Source organism: Callithrix jacchus, chromosome 15 (assembly GCF_049354715.1).
Source record: "Callithrix jacchus isolate 240 chromosome 15, calJac240_pri, whole genome shotgun sequence".
Taxonomy (NCBI): domain Eukaryota; kingdom Metazoa; phylum Chordata; class Mammalia; order Primates; family Cebidae; genus Callithrix; species Callithrix jacchus.
The window spans coordinates 51,685,985-51,708,475 of record NC_133516.1 but is presented as its reverse complement, the minus strand read 5'-3'; the positions used below and the strand labels follow the sequence as shown (position 1 = coordinate 51,708,475).

Sequence of the window (22,491 nt, the reverse complement as noted above, 5' to 3'; positions counted from 1 at the left end):
ACATGAATAAAACTACACAATATAATGAACTTAGAAAAGCCAGGTACAAAATAGCATTTAAGATAAGATCCAAGGTTTTTAGTTTACTTGTTTGTTTTTAAACAAACTGCCCATGACAAGAATAAGTATAAGAATAATGTTACTCTACACCATTGCTTGTATATACTAAAACGACATTACCGAAAAGCTAAAAAATTGTTCATACAATTTGATTCAGAAATGTTGTGATGAACAATTTTCCTAATAACTTAAATTTGCAATGACTCATAAAGTTCTTTACAAACTGGAAAATATTTGAATCATCAAAAATTTGCCCCAGATTATGGGAATAAGTATCTTATACATGAATTCAGTAAAATACTACCTATTTTTTCTTTAAGTTGCACAACTACACAGCAAAGTGGGAAATGTATGCTACAAGAGTAAATATAAAAGTAGGATTCAAAAGGATATTTACATTCTAATTTAAAATGAATGTATACAAGTATGCAAAATGATTAGTAGGGAACGTGCAAAGATCATCACAGTTGCCAGAGTGAGAACAGAATTATAGGTAATTTTATTTTTCTATCATTTTGCTCCCCTAAAGTCATAGTATTTTTTCAATGGCAGAATATATGCCTCTAGATATTAAGTTAAGAGCATGAAGAAAAGACTTGAGTGATCAAAATCACCATTTGGCTAGAAGAAAGGAGACAGAATCCAACATAGACAACATTTTGACAATACGATGGGAAAGTAGTGGCTGTATCCAGCACATCGGCACTCTTGGAAGTGCTCAGCATTCCAGAAAACACAATTTATCTTTCCTTCATGTTTTCCTACGTTTTCTACACACACACACAAATCGAACAATGTTAATACCTTGCTTATTATTTAATATCATGCACTCATCCACATATTAAGGGCACCTGGCTGTTACTCTACGCAAAATATCTATTCACTTGATACAGCTCACAAAAAGCGCAAAAAAGAACATATATTTTCCCACTTTAGAGTATGTGTTCAAAGCTCAAGTGTACCTTCTTAAGCCAAGAAAAGAAGGAGAGCTGTGATGAGGGGCATGGTGGGGGTTAAGGGAGGACGGTTATCTAAAAATAAATAAATAAATAAGCGGCCTTACTATTCAAAGCCTGTCAGGTTAAAACATTCCCAGAGAGACTGATCCTTTTGATAAAAACAGGAGCAAACCTTTGTGCTGTAGCAAATGCAGCTGTGGAATAATCGCACTAATTAGCTGCTCACGACGAGTCATTGGCTGTGATACTGGGGAAAAAATCCTTTCAATTAACAGTAAAGCATTCTTCAGACATCTTAAATTAAAATTTCTAGTTATCAACCACACTAAGGCTTCATACGTGAAAGTCGACAACAACATCACTGAAAGCATTTTCTGAAATACCCTTTCTAAAACAAAATTATGTATGAAGTAGACCAGCATAAATAAAAAGAAACCCCACTAAAAATATAGCAAATATATATGGTATATTTCTATAAATATAGCACAGCTCAGCTAATTGACAGTGTTTTAGTAAATCTTCCCCCAAAAAACCCAGAAGTGCAAAGGAAGCATTAGAGTCGCTTCATGGCACACACTCCCTGCGGGATATTTCCACGTTGTTAAAGATGACTCCCAGATTCTCAGCTTTGCTCTCAATCTTCTAAACATCTCTTTCTCTTAGTGGTAACTGAATCTGCAATTATCACCTTCTAGACAAAAATCATGATATTTGCATGTCATGTTAGCAGGACAAATGAGCATAAAGTCTTAAGCACCAAATTGAGGTTTATGTGAGAACCTTACGAGTGGCAACAACGTTTATTTTCTTAAATGAGGACGTAATGCTAAACCTACTAATGATACACAAGGAGAGATGTCCAAATGTATTTAATTTTAAAAGCTAACTGAACTCATCCCAGGCCAGGAAGCTGAATCTTCGCTAGATAATCCTAATTCCATGAGTCTGATTCCTTTTAATCAGATTATGTAAAGGTCATTTATTCAAATAGTTATTGCCAGGTGCTGAGAATACCTGGTTTCTAATCTCATAGGCTTTAATGCCACAGTCACATAATTCTTCTGAGATGCCTTAAAATTAAGTCAATTACTTAGATTACAGAACTCTGATCCAGTTCCACGTGGGAAGGTGTGCATCTCACCATCAGAAAGCACCCTTTGAAAGCCAATGGGCAGAGAGACAAATGCCTTTACTGGCATGTACTGGCATCACCGAAGCCAGGCATGAAACTCCCCTGAGAACTGGGAATTAGTCGACAATAGCTCGAGGAGGAGGGCCACTGATTGAACTCAAGTGCTAGCTCAGTCACTGCTGAGCAGCATGACCTTTAATGAGCCACTTGACCTCTCTGGGCTTTTCCAAAACCCAGCACTTTAATGTGCTGCAGGGATTGGGTCAGTTAATGTTCACTAAATTAAAATGCTCAGCACAGTAGCTGGAACCTTCAAAGCCTCCCTCTTCTCTATGATGGTATAGGTGTATTGGACACGGGCTCTGAACTATCTGGCATAAACTAAATCCCAGTAGTTTATTCTACTATCTTCATCAGCCACTTAACAATATCAGAAATTCCATTAAATTCAATGCCTCAGCATCCAAATATCTGTCTGCCCAATCCTCACCTTTGACAGTGATGCCAATACTCTTATTATCTCATAGGTATTGGTCTTCGGTCTCAATATCACAGTCTTTTAAGGTAGTACTCTGGTCATCAGTAGAAACCTGGAGATGCTGAAGGAACTGTTATACTTTTCTTTGCATTTCCTTTCTTCCCCTCCTCAGGTAGAGTCCAGCTCTGTGCAGTAACCTGTGACTGTGGCCCAGTTAATCTACTCTGCACTTTGCAATACATCTGCCTCTCAGCACTGTGGTGAGGATTAAAATATTTAATAGATATAAAAAGCTTAGCACAACGACTGAAACACGGTCCAATAAACTGGAACACAGTTCAAAAATTAGTAGTAAAAATAATAATATTAAACCACGAGCTGCTTCTTTTGGATATAAGGAATCTACTTTTCATATGCCTATGTTCAAGTTTGGACCACAGAAGATATGTCTTGTAAAGTTTAGGCAATATCTATTTAAATGAGAGAACTCAAGAAATTTTGCAGGGATGGAGAGAGAATATCATTTATTCTACAAATCTCTCAAGAGCCATAAAGTAAGAATTGTAGCATTTTTTTCAATAAAAAATAATCTTCATTATAGTCATTTGGTTGACAGAGCTCAAAGCCTAGTATTCACTTGCACTGATGTACAATTTATTTATGTCCAGGAAGAAACACAGTGGTTGATATTTATACACAGTAGAGACACAGGAAGCCTCAACAGTATTAACCTCCTGTGAGAGGAGAAAGCTATGTCATGGATGGGTTAAGCTACAGGGGTTTCAAACTGCAAAAGGCTAGCTGAAAAAGCAAAATTAGCTGAGAACTTTGCCTCAAATAGAAATGTCCAGGCTCATTCCTGGATATTCTGATTTGTTTAGGTAAGGCCCAGGAATCAATATGTCTACAAAAATTCTGCAGCTGATTCTGTCACTTGGCTGATTCCGATGTTTGGAAACTAATAGTAAAATACCCAGGATCACCAATTTGCATAGTAGAGCTGGGACACTGAACCCATATCTCTAATTCTTAGGCCAGAATACTTTCTCCCATGTCTGAGAAAATTCACATTTCATTTCTCACCTCCAATGAGCCTTCCCAGAGGTCTGAAGAGTCCCTCTGATGCTCAACTTAACATGTTGAATGGGATAGAAGGGGAAGGACTACTTACTCCTGCCAAATAGGCTATAAGACAAAACAAAAACATCTATCCAGACACTTCCAATAGCCCTTTATGGGTACAGCACAACTGCTTTATCATAAATGAAAGGAACTGATAGGTTGAATCTACAGGAACTACCCCAACCAATCTATTCCACCAGCAAAAAGAAATTCTTAAGAATCTATTGAAAGTGCTACCTACTGCAAAAATCAGAGTTAATAAATGGCTATTTTTTTTAAATGGTAGTCTAGATGTCTAACATTTCAGAGTGACTGGCACTTCTGTTATCTAAAACTTTCCATTTCTTCCAAAGTGATTCAGGATGACTTTTTCACTCTGTATGGCGGAAGAAAATACTAATAAGAAACTATATCATCCCTCATACTTAAAATAGCTGGGAGTATAACCCATGTAAATATGAAAGTACCAGATATCAGAGTTTGGCTTCACACTGAGATCTTCTGGACTTCCATCAACACCTAACTTGGGTTTTAGCTGACAAGAAAAAGAAAGAAGATCTGCCAAGATTCCACCTTTTTAAGGGTAACATTAGCTGCTCAGATAATAAATACTCCAGGTTTTTGGCATAGAGAAAATACAAAGGCTTGCAAAACACAGCCTGCATGCCCCATGAAAATGCTTTCGAAAGGCCAGGTGCTGCTAGACATGCAGGATATCATAGTGTCTGAAATGGACAATGCTCCTATCTCCAGAGCTTTGTACATTTCACGGTACACAAGGAGAAAAGCATTCTAAAAATTAAGAACCACCAATCACATAAAAGTTAAAATTTGAGGTCTTTTCTTTCTAACACTTAGACTCCAATTTGCTGCTAAACATAGGAGATGTTTCATATTAATTCGTGATTCCCCACTATTTTTGTTTAAGCTGGACCTTCAGTAGGTACTAGGAAAGACTAATCTCAATAAATGATTAGATAAAAATCAAAGAGAACCTTAATAAGGTTCTCAATATATCAATACTCTCCAAAAATCCATACCTAAAATGACAACCTGGATCCAGAAAGAAAAAATTAAAACATTTCTTTATATATATTTTATATTATTTTTATTTTTATACATGTGGTATAATATATTAATAGAGTGGCACATGTATATAATTCATAAATCAAATAAAAATGTGTTGAGGTTTTCTTGAAAAAAATTAACTACTAGGAAAAAGGATCGAAAATGTTTAGAGACCTCTGTAATATATGAACAATGTTCTTCCAGGCAATTATCATTAGCAGATTTTTTTTAAGTTGTTTTTTCTACCAAAGTGTTTCCCACTTCTATATACTCCAACTAAGAGGAATATCAAGCTCTTACTAAAAGATATTTTAAACCAAGGATATGACTTTTGCCATTTCCTCATTTTATGACCATGATTGATCTCCATTTTCCACAGATGCCCCTATGGGTTAGCACACTCCTAACACTCAATTCCTTTCAAAGAAATCGCCTCTGAGAGCCAGACCATTGAAAGGTTATAAAGCAGATAAAGTTGAAGTGCCCCATACTCAAGTTTTCTGTTTTTCATATCAAGCTTCCTTCCACTAGACTGTACTCTAGAATTCTTGTTTACTTTGTCCAACTATGGAATCCCATTCACATCTAACTGCCATGTTTTAAAGGGTTTTGAAAAATTCATCCCTTAAAGTAATTAATATGGCATGGCAAGATGCTCCACTCAGAGTATTTTAAAAGAAAAAGTAATTTTGAAAAAAATCCAATACAATAACAAGCTAATGAGAGAATTCAGACATGAGTGTGAAAGTAATTGGAAGGAACTTTTTAAAAGTAGAAAGCCCTTCTCTTTGTACTCAAATAATAGTCCCAATCACAGGGCATGCTCTGGCTGTTTTTCTAGACAATATTATAACAAATCAGAGAAGATTCAAAAGCCTTAGACCACCATCATTTAACCATCACTGCGTGTCTAGGACACATCAACCAAGATGAAAAGTTTCCAACACTGTGTTGAAATCAAGACAAAAGTACAAACTGTGATCTAAGGAGCAGTGAATGGGTGCACCTGTCATGGTTTAAGAGGCAACTTTACACATAGCACTAATGATTTATGATGGCCACACGGCATTTATAGCTGCCCAGCATCCTGTCCCACTTGTTTGGTAAAGTACCTGATTTAACCTCGAAGAACCAGCCTCCTTCACTTTCAGTTCATGAGGTTATGGTGTTGCCACTACCTCCAGACATGGAAGTACGACCTTGGCCAATCAGGAAATCCATCCTTCTGGTCAGAGACCAACTGAGAAATATGCTTGTGCCCCATGACAATCCAGTTAGAGTCATCCTTATGTCTTTAACTGAAACTATTAGGTTAAAATTATTCTCTTTATACTAAGGTTTGAAACGCTGGTAGGATATAAATCTGGAATTCCAGATTTATCTATCTGAGAAGAAAGGCAAACTGAAGGAAACAGTAAAGAAAGAACAGAGGACTATGGAGAAGGAAGAAGAAAGAGGGAGCCAATGTTTGTATGGCATTGAGCACCTGGATCAAACCATCCCTGAAGTCATGATAGCCCTGGACTAACCCTGGACAGTGACTTTGAAAGGGCCAATCAAACTCTATTTTTGTTTATGTCAGTTTGATGTACCTGCGATACTTCAGCTGATTTTGTAACATTTTTAAAAATATCAGTAATACTGGGGGAAAAGTCAAAGTTTCAGCCTAAGACCTACAACTCACAAAACCTAGCACCCATCTATTTTCCTATTTTCTCTTTGTTTTGCTTAGGCACACTCCCACCCACAACATTTCCAAGCTTTCCAGAGCTAGTCTGGCTACATGCTAAGTTTTGCCAGTGAGATTTAAGTAAATAATAGAAGTGCCAATCACTCTGAAATGTTAGACACTCAGACTGCTGCCATTTAAAAATATATATCCATTTCTTAAGAATTTATTTTGGTGGTGAAACAGGCTGACTTTTTTTTTTGCCTGATAATCTTTTATTAATTCAAATACAACTGACTATAGCAAGTGTACTACAGCATAACATAAAGATCAAATTTATACATCTACACTATGGTTTTAGGTGAAGAAAAATAGGAAAGAACAAAGATCTTCAAGAGTCTTCTAAGACAACCCCAAGAATGCCACTGAAACTGTTTTCTGGAGTTCTAAGTAAGAGTCCATTTCAAAATAACTTAAATTTTACATCTTAGGAGACTGAGGGATCCTCAGCTAGAGAAGGAGATGGGGTGGGGAGTATGGTGAAGTGGGTTATATGAAATGGAGGGGCCTCATATGACCCACCTCATAGTACCTCCCAAAGGGTAGGCAGTTCCTATAGATTCAGCCTATTGGTTCCTTTCATTTATGATAAAGCAGTTGTGCTATACCCATAAAGAGCCATGGGCAGTTTCTGGATAGATGTGTTTGTGTGGTTTCATAGCCCCTTTGGCAGGAGTGAGTAGTCCTTTCCATTTGATTCCATCCAACATACTGAATTCAGTTTAAGAAGGGCTCTCCAGACCTCTGGCCAGGCTTGGAGGTAGGGAATGGAATGTGAATTTTCTCAGACATGGAGGAAAGTGTTCTGGCCTAAGAATGAGAGACGTACGTGGGCTCATGTCCCAGCTCGCCTACTAAACAAACAGATAATCTTGAATGTTTTAGTATTCATTTCCAAACATGGCTGAGTATCAGAATCAGCTGCAGAAAATCTCCTTCGAATGATCCCCTTCTCTGAACCCTCTGCCACCATGTCTTCTGTTATCTGGCTGCACTGGCTGGAGCTTCAGAAGCCATCCTGAACCATGAGAATGAGGGCCAGACTTAGGGACGAAACTGGCATGTCCCTGGTCCTTCGTGACCTGGTCCAATCTGCTCTAGGAGGGCAGAAATGTTTACATGTTTTATTCACATATTGTTTCCCCAGCACATAGAACCAAATAAATATTTGTTCAGGGGGTAAAGTTAGTGTCTCTCTCCTAACAAACACTCTACCTAATAGAATCAAATACTAGAACCTTAGAGTTGGTACACCCTTATTCAAACCATTTGCTTCAATCATCCAGAGATGGAGAACTCTGGGCTCTGGGGATCTACTATAGTTCCTGAATTCTAAGAGGCACTTTCCGACCACATGTTAAGATTTCCCAAGTCAGAAGAGATTTCATAATCAATGAATATATTTATTCCCCAAATAGCTGTATTTTTTTTTTTTTTGAGATGAAGACTTGCTCTGTCCCCCAGCCTGGAGTGTAGTGATGCAATCTCAGTTCACTATAATCTCTGCCTCACAGGTTCAAGAAATTCTCCTACTTCAGCCTCCTGAGTAGCTGGGATTACAGGTACAAGCCACCATGCCTGGCTAATTCTTGTATTTTTAATAGAGACAGGGTTTCACCATGTCGGTCAGGATGGTCTTGAACACCTGACCTCGTGATCCACCTGCCTCAGCCTCCCAAAGTGCTGGGATTACAGGTGTGAGCCACCACGCCCAGCCAATAGCTGTCTTATAATCAATAGTGGCTTGGACTCAGGGAAATACACCTGATAGACATGGCATCAGGACCAATCCTGGTCCCTCAAAAGCTCAAATGAGTTATGGTTTGGTAATTCTGAAATCTGGGGATAGAAGAAACCCACTAGATAAAAGAGCAGAGGAAGAAATATTGATTCACTTAGAATCTTAAGTGAAAATCCATAGACCACAACATAATAGCATTAAGCGCTGAAGCCAATCCCTGGGTCAAATTCCTAGCCTTGTCATTTCTTAGCTGTATGACTTGGGCATGATTTTTCACCTGTCCAAGCCTGTTTTCTCAGCTTCAAAATGGGGGTGGAAAGAAGTATCTTCCTCATAGAGCAGTTGTGAGAATTAAATGTGTTAATACGAGTACAATACTTAGCATGGTTCCCACAAACCATGTGAACAATAATGAGCAAAAGTGAGGCAATGAATTCTTCTAGACTGCATTTTAATTCCTGAAATGGTATCCGCTGAACATCTTTTTTTTTGTATGTTTTTGAGATGGAGTCTTGCTCTGTCCTCAAGGCTGGAGGGCAGTGAGCCAACCTCTGCCTCCCGGGTTCAAGTGATTCTCCTGCCTCAGCCTCCCAAGTAGCTGGGACTACAGATATACGCCACCACACCCAGCTAATTTTTTGAATTTTTAGTAGAGACGGAGTTTTGCCATGTTAGCCAGGAGAGTCTCCATCTCCTGACCTCGTGATCCACCTGCCTCAGCCTCCCAAAGTGCTGGGATTACAGGCATGAGTCACCATGCCAGCCTGAACATCTTAATATCTAAAAGCTAGTGAAAGCTAACAAGTTACTTTCTAGGCAGCCAAAACTCTAGAATGCTGCCTTCTGCTGTCATATACTGTTTCTTTCCTAGAGAAAAATACAAAACAATTAATTCACAGTGTGTGCCCTACTAAAAGAACAGGCACAAAAAAGTTAATGGGCAATAACTCAGCGAACAAGTTTTGTCAAACATGCTTGCTAAGAATTTCATTCTGAGAGTGCATAAGGGAAGTATGCTTTTATGACAAATATTTTAGTTAACTAAAAAAATAAATTCAAAATTGGGAACTGATTTGGCTGTAAATTCAGGTTTGGCATCACTACCATTTGTATGTTGCATAAGAATAATAAGTTTCATTTGTTCATGCCATCCATTATTAATATCAAAAAATTAATAAGTTATAGATTCTTGCAGAGAGTGAAGCACAAAAAGTAGACATCATCTCCCCAGCTATTATCTCATTTATACGGCAAAAATTTACAACATTTCTAGAATACTGACATTTTAAGTACATAATTATTTATACGTTGTTCATAAAATGCTCTAACATTTTATAGAGGTAATTTACCTGTTCTAATGACATAAAGAATGAAAAACATGTAAAGTATCTATTAAAGTACAGCAGAAATAAAAGCTTGAGAAATTAGAAATCATTTTTTAAAACTACCTTTTATAAGACCTTTTAAAGATGTATCTACTGAAAATGATGAACTTTAGCCCACACTTAAACTTATAGGAATTGTATATATATATATATATGTATATATATATACACATATATGTATATATATATACACATATTTAAGAATCAAATTCTAAATATAGGTCTGCTACATCTAGTATTTTTCCATTATTCTTGCTGTCTTTAAACACACCTTCACAAGCTGCTGAACATAATGCCTTTCTGACTTAATCAGAACCTCTCCCATGACCCAGGAACGTTCAGTAAATAATTATTAAGCTCCAGAGGTGGCTTTTGCATAAGTTGATTTGCTTGAATGCCTATTCACTTGGGGACACAGCTTTTAGTATTGTTTTCAAATCTTATCACCTAGCAGTGAAAGTAAATGTTAAAGGAACAGGGGGGCGGGGGGCGGGGGGATATATCCTCTGTTTAGTATTTCTCCATTTTAATATTTCCTTGAAATTGCCAGTTTTTAAATTTGTTCTACATTTATATGCCAGGCAGATAATTCTGATGTTTGGATGTCTGTTTTACCCTCCAAGAGAAAAAAAATCAATATACAAGAATGCAAAGGAGATGTTCATTAATGCAACTGTTACCATTCCACAGTTCAGGGAAAAAAAAAGGGAGAAAACAAAAATTCAAAGTGTTTACAATGGGAGAGTTTTGACAAATGTTACTACTGTATTAAACACACTGTTTTCTGAAGAAAATCCTGTTTTATTCATAACAAAGCTGGGCTGCAGTCTATCTTGCAATCATAAATCAAGCTCTGCTCTAAGTCAGATTTTTCAAGCAGTCGGGGTATTTTTGTCATTATTAACTTAAGACCAGCATTCCATTTTAAAGGAGAGGGCAAAGATACTGGGCTAGCATTTCTATCTACCACCCCCACCCCCACCCCCACCCCCAAATTAGTTGTTATCCTTGTCATAGCCACCTACCAGAGGTTACAGCTGAAGCTGATTAAAGGCACAGTCAGAAGTAACAGCTTCAGTATTTTTAACTTCCAATAAAACCTTCTTTTCCTCTATCCTCCCCGTTTAAAAAAAAAAAAAACTGCTCCTGTTAAGTGGTCCCAGGATTACTTCCAGAATAAAACTTCACTTACAGATATAAGCTTTCAAAGGAGCATGGCATGAACATCTGAACTCTAAGCGCCTCCATCTTTTTTCCTTTAAGGTGTTCTGCAAGCCCTTGGCGAAGAGTGAAAGTCAAAGTTAGTTCTGGCACTGGCTGTGTCACTAGGGGTGGCTCCTGATAAGGCCCTGGAAACTCCAATCCAAACACAGCTCTGTGCTAGAACGGTGCCTGGTGTCTGTCTGCAATAGCAGACCTGTTTAATCCAGTACCTACTGTACCTGCAGGACAAAAATGCTGCCTCACACCACAAAAGGGGCTACTCCAGGACCCAGGCACGGCCAGGGAGGCAGCTCAGCAGTCAGGCGAGCACCTCCAGAAGCTTATTTAGTCTTACCCAGCTCGGGTGCTGGCTGAGGCTTGCAGAGGCTGCACATTATTAAAGAACTTAAAAGGAGAGGTAATTTCACATCCCGGTGAATTTTTAACACTTAATGGAGTCACAGAATCTAGGAGGGAGGATTGTGGAACTGCTTGTGTCTCTTCTCAGTTTGGGAGATTTCAGGCATCAACTCATCACACAGCTCTAGGTGTTTTGCATTCCTGTACAGGCATTTTTGGAGCTTGATAAATGCATATGCCCTCCTTGCTGACAAGCTAGAGATCCAAAACAGCATTCCTTATCCTCAGACCCCAAGAACATTAGGAGGGTTGCCCTTGCCCAGTTCTGGTGGAAGTAAAACACAAACTGCTTCTAATTATGGCCACCATCTTTCAGGGCACACAAATATTTAGGCCATCAACTGTTTATTCTTAGATTGTCATGCAGTCCAATTCTGAACACATTGGTAGACAAGAGGAAAAAACAGCAATACATGTTCTCAAAAAACACTTTAAAATGCAGACATGACAACATCAATATTATCAAATATTTATGCAGCTTCTACAGGACTCAGCACACCAAAGATGCCCTGCAGAGTTAATGAAAATATTGTATGTATGTTTCTCCTTACACACAATTCAAAGGTCACAACAAAGACATCTGACACTGACGAGCTGCATACTCTGGGCAAATTACTTCACCTCTCTGTGCCTACGTTGAGCTCCAAAATAAATTGTTGGAAAATAAAGCAAACTCTTTCAGCCATAATCAAACTTAAATTACATGATATAATGAAATTATCTTTTTTTAACTTCCCTCTAATACTAGGAAATATCTAGCCAGGAGTCTCAGCCAAACTATTCCGGTTCTGTTTATTCTCTGCTCATTTTATGCATTCTTTCTTTCTTTTGTTCAATAAATATTTATGGAACACCGCCTGTGTTCCAGGCATTGTGTAAATTCGTGGAGTTTACAGTTTAGTGGGAAACACATCTTAAATAATCACATAAATATATAATGATAAATGTCGTAACTGCTGCAGAGAGGTGAAAAAGTTAAAATTTAAACGTCAGAAAAGGCTTTCCTTAGGCAGGGACTTCTGGTCTGAGATCTGAGTTGGGGTGAGGGGGAGTATAGTAGAAAAGCTTTCCAAGTAGCAGTAACGTGTAAAAATCATGATGTGGGAAGTTAGCCCGCAGACTCACAATGACTGAAGGACGTAGAATGAGGGAAAAACATGGTGCCCATGAGACCTACACAGTGACCAGGGCCAGATCATGAAAGATCTGGTAGGCTAGGGAAAGGTCACTGATTCTGTTTCAAGATGCACAAGAAACCACTGACAGATGGCAAGCAGGGGAGTGATGAGCTCAGATTTGAGTTTTTAGAAAGATCTCACCAGCTGCTATGTTGACAGCCAATTGGAAGACTGGCAAAGTTAGCTACTGCAATAGTCCTGGTAGGAGGTCATGATAGCTCATGGGAAGGGGAGAGGTGCAAAGTGGAGGAAAGTGGGCAGCTTGCTCATAAAATGAGGACTAATAAATAGGATTAGAGGAGAAAATTCCTCAACAGCAGTCATTGAACACTCTCTATATGCCAGGTACTATGCTGGGTACTGGGGTAAACAGATGACTAAGATGCTACACTATTTCTCTTACTAACCTATCCCACCTCGCTTCTCCTTCCTCTACCACAGTTTGGCATGAAAATCAAGAACATGGATTCTGATATTGACTTATCCAGGTTCAAATCCCACCAATTACTAAGTATATGGCTTTGAACAAATTTACTAAACTTCCTGGGTCCCAGTTCTTTCATCCGAGAAAAGAGAAATGATAAGTGACTACCCATAGGTTATTGTGAGAACTGAAACAGATAACAAGTAATGTGTTCAGCATCATCTCTGATGCATTACAAATGCTCAATTTTTAAAATAGCTCTTATAGTTACAATCATGGTTAGTTAGTGCTACCTCTCCTGGGTTAATATTGACCAATCTAGAGAACCAAGGGAAATGGGACAGAGTGAGAAGAAAAGAAAGAAAGAAAGAAGAAAGAAAGAAAGAAAGAAAGAAAGAAAGAAAGAAAGAAAGAAAGAAAGAAAGAAAGAAAGAAAGAAAGAAAGAAAGATCAAGAAAGTGGAAGAGCAAGAAAACAAAATAGGGAATAACCATATCAGAAACTTTAAGGGATTATTTTCTACAAAATCAACCCGGGGACAGTGGCACGTGCCTGTAGTCCTAGCTACTTGGAGGAGGCTGAGGTGGGAGGTTTGCTTAAGACCAGGAGTTCAAGACCAGCCTGGGCAACAGAGTGAGACCTCATCTCTTAAAAATAAATTTTAATGCAATAAAATAAACAAGAGTTCAAGCCAGATTCTCTCTCTCACCTTACACATTATTTAGAGACAAGTAAAGCTACAAGGCACTTGGGTACATTTTAGAACTGAAACTCTATTTATTACATGCTCACACACAGGGAAAATCCGCACCCTCCACGAGTTCTCAAATGTTGACTACAAAACCAATGGTATCAATTCCAGCCATTCCCAAAGGGGACACAATGTGGTGCCAAATGTTCCCCTGGTAGGTTCAGTCAATAACATCACCTGACTTTTTTATGCTGGACAACCATCACCCCAAGGAACACTTCCATTTACAATTTATACAAGTACTTTAGAAATATCTAGCTTACATTACAGTTTGCAGGCAATCTTGGATACAGCAATGAAATGTCCACCAGCAAATGGACCAAAACTTGCCTTAAATATGAACACATACCACCATATACAAAATTCATAAAATGTTACATGCATTTCCCAGCACTAAAGTACTATCCCTCAAGTCATCATTCAAACTGACCAACACATGTCTTCTGGATGTCAAGAACCATGTCTGTTTGGTTTACTATTGTATCCCTAGAACCCAGTAGAATATACAGTCTATGGCTTGATGAATATCTTTAAAGTGAATCAATGTAATGTGTAAGCAACTGTCTTGGGTACATTTGTACTATTCAGATGTATTTCCTAAGTTTGTATATATATGTATATGCATATGAACACACACACATACAGAGGGAAAGATAGAGACCCAAGTTTAAACATAAACTAAGAATCTGTAGTGGAGTTGAGGAGGAAAAAATAATATCAAAAAATTAAGTACAGAATGTGAATAAAAACATCACCTGTACTCCAACGCTTCTGAAATAATAAGTACTACTCTTTGCCCTAAATTGTAGTAAATCAACTATAGTCATCAGAATTCTTACTGACCCTTTAAAAGCTGAGCCTTAACTAAAATGGGATTTAAAATAATCGACCATCCAAATGACAGCCAACTTTTTCCTTGGAGGTTAAACTGGGTTTCAGAATCTTTTTGGAAGGAAAGATTCAATCACTACTTTGACTGGGTTGGGAAGAGATAAGGAATTTCACTTGTTATTCTGTCTAAAACTTAGCCGAACAAAAGTCATGCTACTGTTTTATCATAACTCAGAATTTTTATTTTATGTAGGCAGTAAATGTTTTATTGCCCACCCCAAGCACACCATATTTTCTGTATTCATTCTTTTGATAGTCATTGTTCTTTTCAGTAAACTCATGCTTCTACTCACCAGCCCCACAATAGTTAACACTTGAGAGCTTACTGTGTGCCAGATCCTATATTGGCCCATGAACTACACACAATTTAGGAAGTGTCTATTTGGTCCTGAAATGTTTCATTTTGATCCCAGCCAATGATTCCCAAACCTGTCTTCCTATCAGAAACACTCGAGGAGCCTTCTCCTTACACACCTCCTTAAAATAAATTCAGGAGATTTAAAAAGTATTAAGGTCAAGGATCTTTCCCCAAACAGATGAGTGAGTGAGATTCTGCAGGTTTGGAATTCTTTTTTTTTTAAAAATGATTCTCACAAGGGTATAAAGTGAAGTCAAGTATAGAAACCACTAATACATAATATAACATTATAATATATATATAGCTATATATAATATTATCTATGTAAATGTTTTTTTTTTTTTTTTTTTTTGAGACGGAGTTTCGCTCTTGTTACCCAGGCTGGAGTGCAATGGCACGATCTTGGCTCACCACAACCTCCGCCTCCTGGGTTCAGGCAACTCTCCTGCCTCAGCCTCCCGAGTAGCTGGGATCACAGGCACACGCCACCATGCCCAGCTAATTTTTTGTATTTTGAGTAGAGACGGGGTTTCACCATGTTGACCAGGATGGTCTCGATCTGTTGACCTCGTGATCCACCCGCCTCGGCCTCCCAAAGTGCTGGGATTACAGGCTTGAGCCACCGCGCCCGGCCGTAAATGTTCTCTTAAGAGTGGCAGGAAAATACTCAAGAACGGAAGTTCCTTTTATTTGTTGAAGGAAGAAGTTACTCATACATTTTAATTTTTTTAAATATCCACGTGGAATGTTCAATGAAAGCCTTATTGTGGGGTAACTACAGAGTTTTATCAAAGTAATAATGAAACTCACAAAGTACTTTCAACAGTAACACATACATCTCTTCTCCACATGCCATTACACTCAGGTTCTGGGAAAAGTCAGATGCCACCGAAAGGTCCTTCAATCCAAACACGTATTGGTTTCCCTAGTGTGTGTGTGAGAGGCACTGTTCTCAGTGCCATGGGGAAGACAAGGATGAAGGTGCAAAAGGCTCTGCTTTCCAGGGGTTCACTCCAGAGAAACCCAAGACTCACGTGCACACGCCCATGGGAAGAGTGTGCAGGGAGGACAGAATGCTAGAGCCCTCTTCTTCCTCCTCTGAGATTCCTTCCCTGAGTTGGCCCCTCCTGATCTGGCAGATGAAGTTTTGCAGGTCTTACCTTTCTCCCTCAGAGAGGTCTTCACATACCATCCTTCCTAAAGCAGAAACATTTACTTTTGTTTTGTGCTCTTACAGCAAGCTTCTTGCTTTTATAGCCCTTAATCCAACTTGTAATCCTTTTATCTATTTTTCTTGTTTTCTTAAGGGCAGGGTCCTTTGTACTTACCTTGTACTCAGTGCCTGATATATAGTAAGTACTCAAATATTTGCTGGATGGATGGACAGATGGATGGATAAAAGGAAAGAAGAATGGATGAATGACTGACAAAAACGAAAAAAGATCAGGTGAGGAAGTTTCTTTGAATTATGATTTGAGATAGCATTTAGCTAATTATGAAGAAAGTCAATGGGTATAAATGGAATATACAACTATGTACTCTTTATTTGCAAGCTTTTAGTGGCTGAGTACAACTCACTTTCATGGATAAAGCATTGGGGTACAAATTTTCAAGGGACTGGTCCAGCAGTTCTAATTTGAAATCATCACAGCATGACTGAAGAAAATTTTTAATGACTACCTACTTACAGAAATAACTGTGCGGTAGCACTCACGTTTATCTCTTTCATCCTGTTTCTATTTTTTTCTCCTACCAAGAACAGATCTGCCTGTAACAGTGATATTACAGCATCCTCTCAAAGACAGTTCATTGTACCTGGTACCCAAAGAAACCCTTCAAGGTTAAAGAGGAAAATAAAGAAGAGACTAAGGTGACCCCATGCAAACCGGACTGGGATGCATCCCAACATTATTAAAGAACTGTTAAGATGCTTATACAAACATCCAGAAGGAAAAATGAAATGTTTTTAAAAATTGTTTCAGAGAATCTGTACTGGGGATAAAAATATAATCTACAAAGAGGCATCTCAAATTCTGTCTAAAGTGGATTTTTAATCAATTAATGAAGAAAATATATAAAATATTGGTTTAACTCCTTCATTTAATATAATGATCAATACAACAGATTAATCCCTTATCTTAAACTCTCTGATATTCTCTCATGGTTCATTTCAAAAGAAATACTTGTTCCTGCAATAAAGGTTATTTAGAGGCCTTTCTTTGTTATCTATAAATGACAGCCAGTATTTGCAATAAGAAAACTACAATCTACAATATAAACGGAGTAAGTGAGACAACACAAAGTTGGAGAGAACACACTGATGAGATTATGCTGCTTTAATAATATTTTAAAATGAGAACTTTAGTAAAAATACAATATACGATCCTGTCAAGGTAAATAAACAGGAAAAGATAAGGCCGTCGCCAGTGTGGGGGGTAAAATTATTCACAAAATGACTTTACAATAAATTAAATTGTCCACATCAGGATCTGAAAATCATGGCGTTTTTCTCTCAGTTTATGGGTTAACATTTTACTAATTTAAAAAGAAAAATGTGGACATCTTTTTGACTGTTAGTACTTTTTTTAAGTTATGAAATATTGAAGGGCAGTAAGAATATAAATGTCTCTGCCTATCTTTTAAGGGTGTTGTGGATTGAAACAGGAGAGTGCAGCACTATCATCTTCATTTACAATATCAGTTTCTTCTTCCAAGCAAGAGTCAAGATATTACAATATTTTAAAGCAATATGCAGTTCAGTCGTAGAAATGGCCTCCATGGACTACCTTAGCTAAGCTGACAGCTGCTGAGATGAACCCACCCTTCCCTTGATTCCATCTCATTAGGAGATCCCAGGACATCAGCAGTTCCATCAACCATTTAAGTCCTTTCTGGTCCAAGGAGAAGCTAAAAGAAGGGATTGAGATCAAGAAAACAGGGATACTCTGTCATCTAGATTTTGTAGTCTATTCATATAAATTAAATATTTGTATTCCAAGAAGTGAGCGGAAAGTAGAGAGACACTGTTTCTTGCAGACAATGATTCCACTGTGGAAGGTAGTATGGAAGTCACTGATGTGCCAAAACTCCAATTTGTGTAAGATGTGGCAAGGATCCAGGGAGGTGGTTTCGACCTGTGGGCAGCAAACTTCTGAGCAGTCTACTATTTAATAAATATGTCACTCCTATGGATACAAACTTGGCACCATTTGTCCAAGTGGAGACAGGTAGTGTGGTGATTCAATGCAGACACACACATTACCCTTCATATCCTAGCTTTACTCTGAGTAAGGCATTCAACTTATGAGTCTCAAGATCTGCATCTATAAAATGGGAATATTAATACTATTTTATTAAAAACATTTCATATTTAATCTCATTTAATCATATTAGCCTAGTATGAAATAGTATGAGATAAAATATGAAACGAGAAAAATAGCACTCAATGAATGCGACACAGAAATGAGGAATCTATTTCAAAACATTGTTAGGTAATGAAAAGTCAACCTTTAGAGCCTAAAGAACTTTAAATTCTAGGGCAAATAAAAGTTATTATTTGAAGACAATGCTTAAGTCAGTTTTGAATTTTGTTATCTTAAGAGGTAGTAAATATTCAAAATACATGTAAGTTCATTCAGGAAAGGTAGAGATAAATTTGTAACTAATATATTCATAATGCATAACTAAAGACTAAATATTGGTGGTATCTCCAACTTCTAATAGTAGACAACTAACTATGCCTTTTCAGTGGTTGTCTTAGCTACAAACCAAATTCTGCTCTAGGAAACCTTCTGCTCTTATTCAGTGTACCAATTATAATTTTAATTTATATTTTTCTATGTAAACATACCCAGGAATCATACAGGAAGTCATGTATTTAAATAAGTAAAACTATAAAAAATCAAACATCTTTATGCTAAACAAATCACCTTATGTTAAATTTGTGCTAACAGTCAAATTTTCCAAACTTTTAAAGCATCTCAAAACTTAACTCTCATACTAATGACATCCTGTGTCAGTTACGCTGAACAAACAGGATTTAAAATGAGAAAAATAATATTTGCACAAAAATCCTTCCTGTCTGTTGATTAATCATAATAAACTCTAATCAATCATAATAAACTCAATACACATTAGTTTTCTGCATCTAATTGACACTCTAAGGAGTCTTACTTATAATCAAAGTGTATATTAATGTTGATAGTAAAATATTCAAATAACTAGTATTTTAAATTAATAGTCTGTAAAATTCCAAGGAATACTACCATGAAATTGTATAAAAGAAAAATTAAATCCTTACTTAAAAAATTGTCATATGTTCTTAAAAAAAGAAATGCCTAAAAAGTTACTAAATTCTCCCCTTAACATTTACTATGTATTAATTACTTGCCAGATATTACAAGTAAGGCTGGTAATACAGATATAGATGATAACAAAAACCCTAATTCAAGCATATCTCCCTCCTAATATCAAATAATATTGGTTCATTTTTAAAGGATATTAACAAAATCATGAATAAAAGCAAGAAGAGTCAAAATGATTAAAATTCATTCATTCACTAAAGAAATATTTATTGGATACCTACTATGTCCCAGGCACTGTTCAACAGGCTTGAGATCTATAAATGGCATATAATGATTATTAAGAGAAAAATATTTTGGGGTAACTGAATGCTCAAATTACTTATTAATTCAAACAAACAATGTGAAAATTGCATGCATTTGCAACCTGTAAACACCATCCACAATGATATTACCATTAACAAAGATGTTTGGTTTCTACATTTGATCTAGGATCGTTGCATTTTCATTTCTTAGTGTTCTGGGCAAGAAATTTGAAAATTTGAAAAAAAGCAAGGAGATCATGTCTCTGCCTTATGTGAAAAAAAGAGGAGGGAGGAGAGAAAAGACATGAAGAATTCTTTATCACATTGTCATACTGATAACTGTAAATCATATTTACATATCATACCTCATGTTTATTATTAAATAAATCTTTTTTAATTTAAAGAAACAAACTGAGGGGCAGGGAGTGAGATGAGTATCTTGCCCAAAATCAAGAGGTTAATGTGCCACAGATCTGGAGTTTGAAACTCCAGAGCCCACACTTTCCTCTCTATGGTTCTCTGTTCCAAGTTTTTGTAATCTACCCAATGAGCACAAAAGCAAACTAATTCTAAAATTAGAATCTTGGACTAGAGTTGCCTCTTTACTTGTCTGTACCCACACTAGATTCTGAATTCCCTAAAGGCATGAACTATGTCTGTTTAGGTTATTACTTCATTCTTTTACCACATACAATTCCAGACACAGAGAAGGCACTCAATAACTATTCATCAGTAGGTTAAATAATTAATTAATTGACCACAATGCTTTTACTTGGCCACCTCTAACCATGATCTGACTTAAAAAAAGAGAGAGAGAGAAAGAATGAAGCAGACTTCCCTGAATATTTATACCAAGCACGAATTCAATTAATGGCATTTAATAGAAAGAAACAATGTTTGTCCTCAAATAACTTAATCTGGTTAGAAAAGAGACGAAGAAAATATGAGATTACAAGAAAGAAAAAAAAGTAACCCAACATATCAACACAATTTTACTTGTTAATAGATGAAGAAAGTTCTCAAAAAAGGAAATGATTATTCAAAAAGGCTTTGTAGGGGAAACAAAATCTTTGGAAATTTGGGGGAAAATGATCGGTTTCCTTTGAGAAACATGGTAAATCTTAAGCAAAGTTTCCCAGAGTATGGAATACAAGATGATCACAAATCAAGACACATAGACTTCATATTAAATAACCATGGAATTACACAGTGAGAAGGGCCCTTTCAAATTTCTTTCATCTAAGGGAAGTCTCTGTTTGACGCTAATATGTCTTCAGTCTCTCAACACTTGCCCTTTGTTCCCAATAAAACTCAGATCTCAGACACCAGCCAGTCCAGACAATATACCTAACAAGAATCTAACAATTTTCTTTAATTTCATTGCACTGATTTTTAATACATATTTCCATTCATGTATTATATTCCATGTATTATAACATTTCCTTTAAAACATAGAATATTTTAAGTTCTGTGTGGTTTTTGCAAGCAAAAGTAATGAAGTTAGCATGAGAATAGCTAAAATTCAGGAAACATTGATTGAGAGACATAAAGACTGTGCCAGAAACTTTTAGTGGAAACAAGATTAAACAGAGCCCCGAAATAGTGGCCCACTCTATTGTGATGAGAGGTTAACAGCTACAAAGAATTTCAGTCTGATAAAGAAAACCATGTAGAGTTCTGAAATCATAGTAAGTGAGCGCAGCCCTAATCTCTCACTAACTGTGGGAAGTGAGCATGACTCTCAGATAGGATTCCATACAGGAAAAGTGGGAAGCTGGCCAAGTCGGAGTGAGAATATCACAATGGAAGTGACACGCTGTGTTTGTTGATAGTGCCTGTAAATAAGACCTTTGCCCAAGGAAAAAAACAAAACAAGGCTGTCAGAATAAAATGTCAGGCATGCTAGAGGTTCATGCTTCAATATATAAAGACCTCTCCTCTAATGCTGTGAAGGTCACTCTGTCCTGGGTTATCTCCTGGAATATAAATTTAGCTTACAGTCCAGTTTTGTTTTGGTTATCTAATTTCATTATAAAGTACCAAAAGAGATTCCTAGTACAATTTTTTTCCCGCCAGTACTAGCTATATAGTACTTCATACACTAGATGGCGCCAGCTTTATAATGCTTTGGGATTCATGAGCAGGTTTTGTGCTGTACTTGAAAACAAAAATATCCTTACACAAAGTTATGACAGAGCTGTGCGCTAACTAAATATACTTTAAATGTTTTACATTTTCATTTTAGAGGTCAAAAGGCCCTATCATTTTAGCATTTCTCATAATTCTTAAACCTAAATTAATATCAAAGTATCAATAATACTATAAAATGTATATTTCAAATATGTACACTTTATAACTCATTGGTATTTAGCTTCTTTATTAACACATATTTATTATTATAGCTTTCTTAAACTGACAATTTCAAAAAGATATGTGTTTTCTATTTTTCTTTTCATTTTCCTTTTTTTTTTTTCCTTGTTTACTTATGGGAAATGGAAGTGATCTTTAAATGCAATGCAACTAGTATTTAAAAATTGCTTCCATTTCCCATAAGCAAACAAGAAAAAAAGGAAAACTGTCAGTTTAGAAAGCTATAATAATAAATATATGTTAATAAAGAAGTCAAATACCAATGAGTTATAAGGTACACATCAGGAAGGTGGAGGAGGTTGCAGTGAACCTAGATTGCACCACTGCAATCCAGCCTGAGTGACAAGAGCAAGACTATGTCTCAAAATAAATAAATAAGTAAATAAACAAATAAATAAATAAAATAAAGAAGGAAGAGATCAATAAACTGAGGATTCCCTGTTTAATAAATGGTGGTGGGAAAATTAGCTAGCCATGTGCAGAAAGCAGAAATTGTACCCCTTCCTGACAACTTCTACTAAAATTAACTCCAGATGGATTAAAGACTTAAACATAATACCTAACACCATAAAAACCCTAGAAGAAAGCCTAGGCAAAACCATTCAAGACACAGGCA

General features: G+C 36.8%; 1 protein-coding gene across 19 annotated transcripts in view; it reads right to left on the bottom strand.

The window, feature by feature from the left end:
* MITF (melanocyte inducing transcription factor) overlaps positions 1 to 22,491 on the bottom strand; it is a 230,986-nt gene that overhangs the window by 85,833 nt on the left and 122,662 nt on the right. For 6 of the 19 annotated variants that reach the window (XM_008982008.5, XM_002758545.7, XM_078351472.1 and 3 more), the window contains exon 1: positions 10,867 to 10,989. The exons of 11 other annotated variants lie outside the window; for them this stretch is intronic. In XM_008982008.5, the coding sequence (XP_008980256.1) occupies positions 10,867 to 10,922 (56 nt within the window). In that variant the 5' untranslated portion in view covers positions 10,923 to 10,989. Of the gene's footprint in view, positions 1 to 10,699; positions 10,990 to 22,491 lie in introns of those variants that run through there. 2 more of the 19 variants (XM_035276095.3, XM_078351469.1) reach the window with 1 other exon arrangement.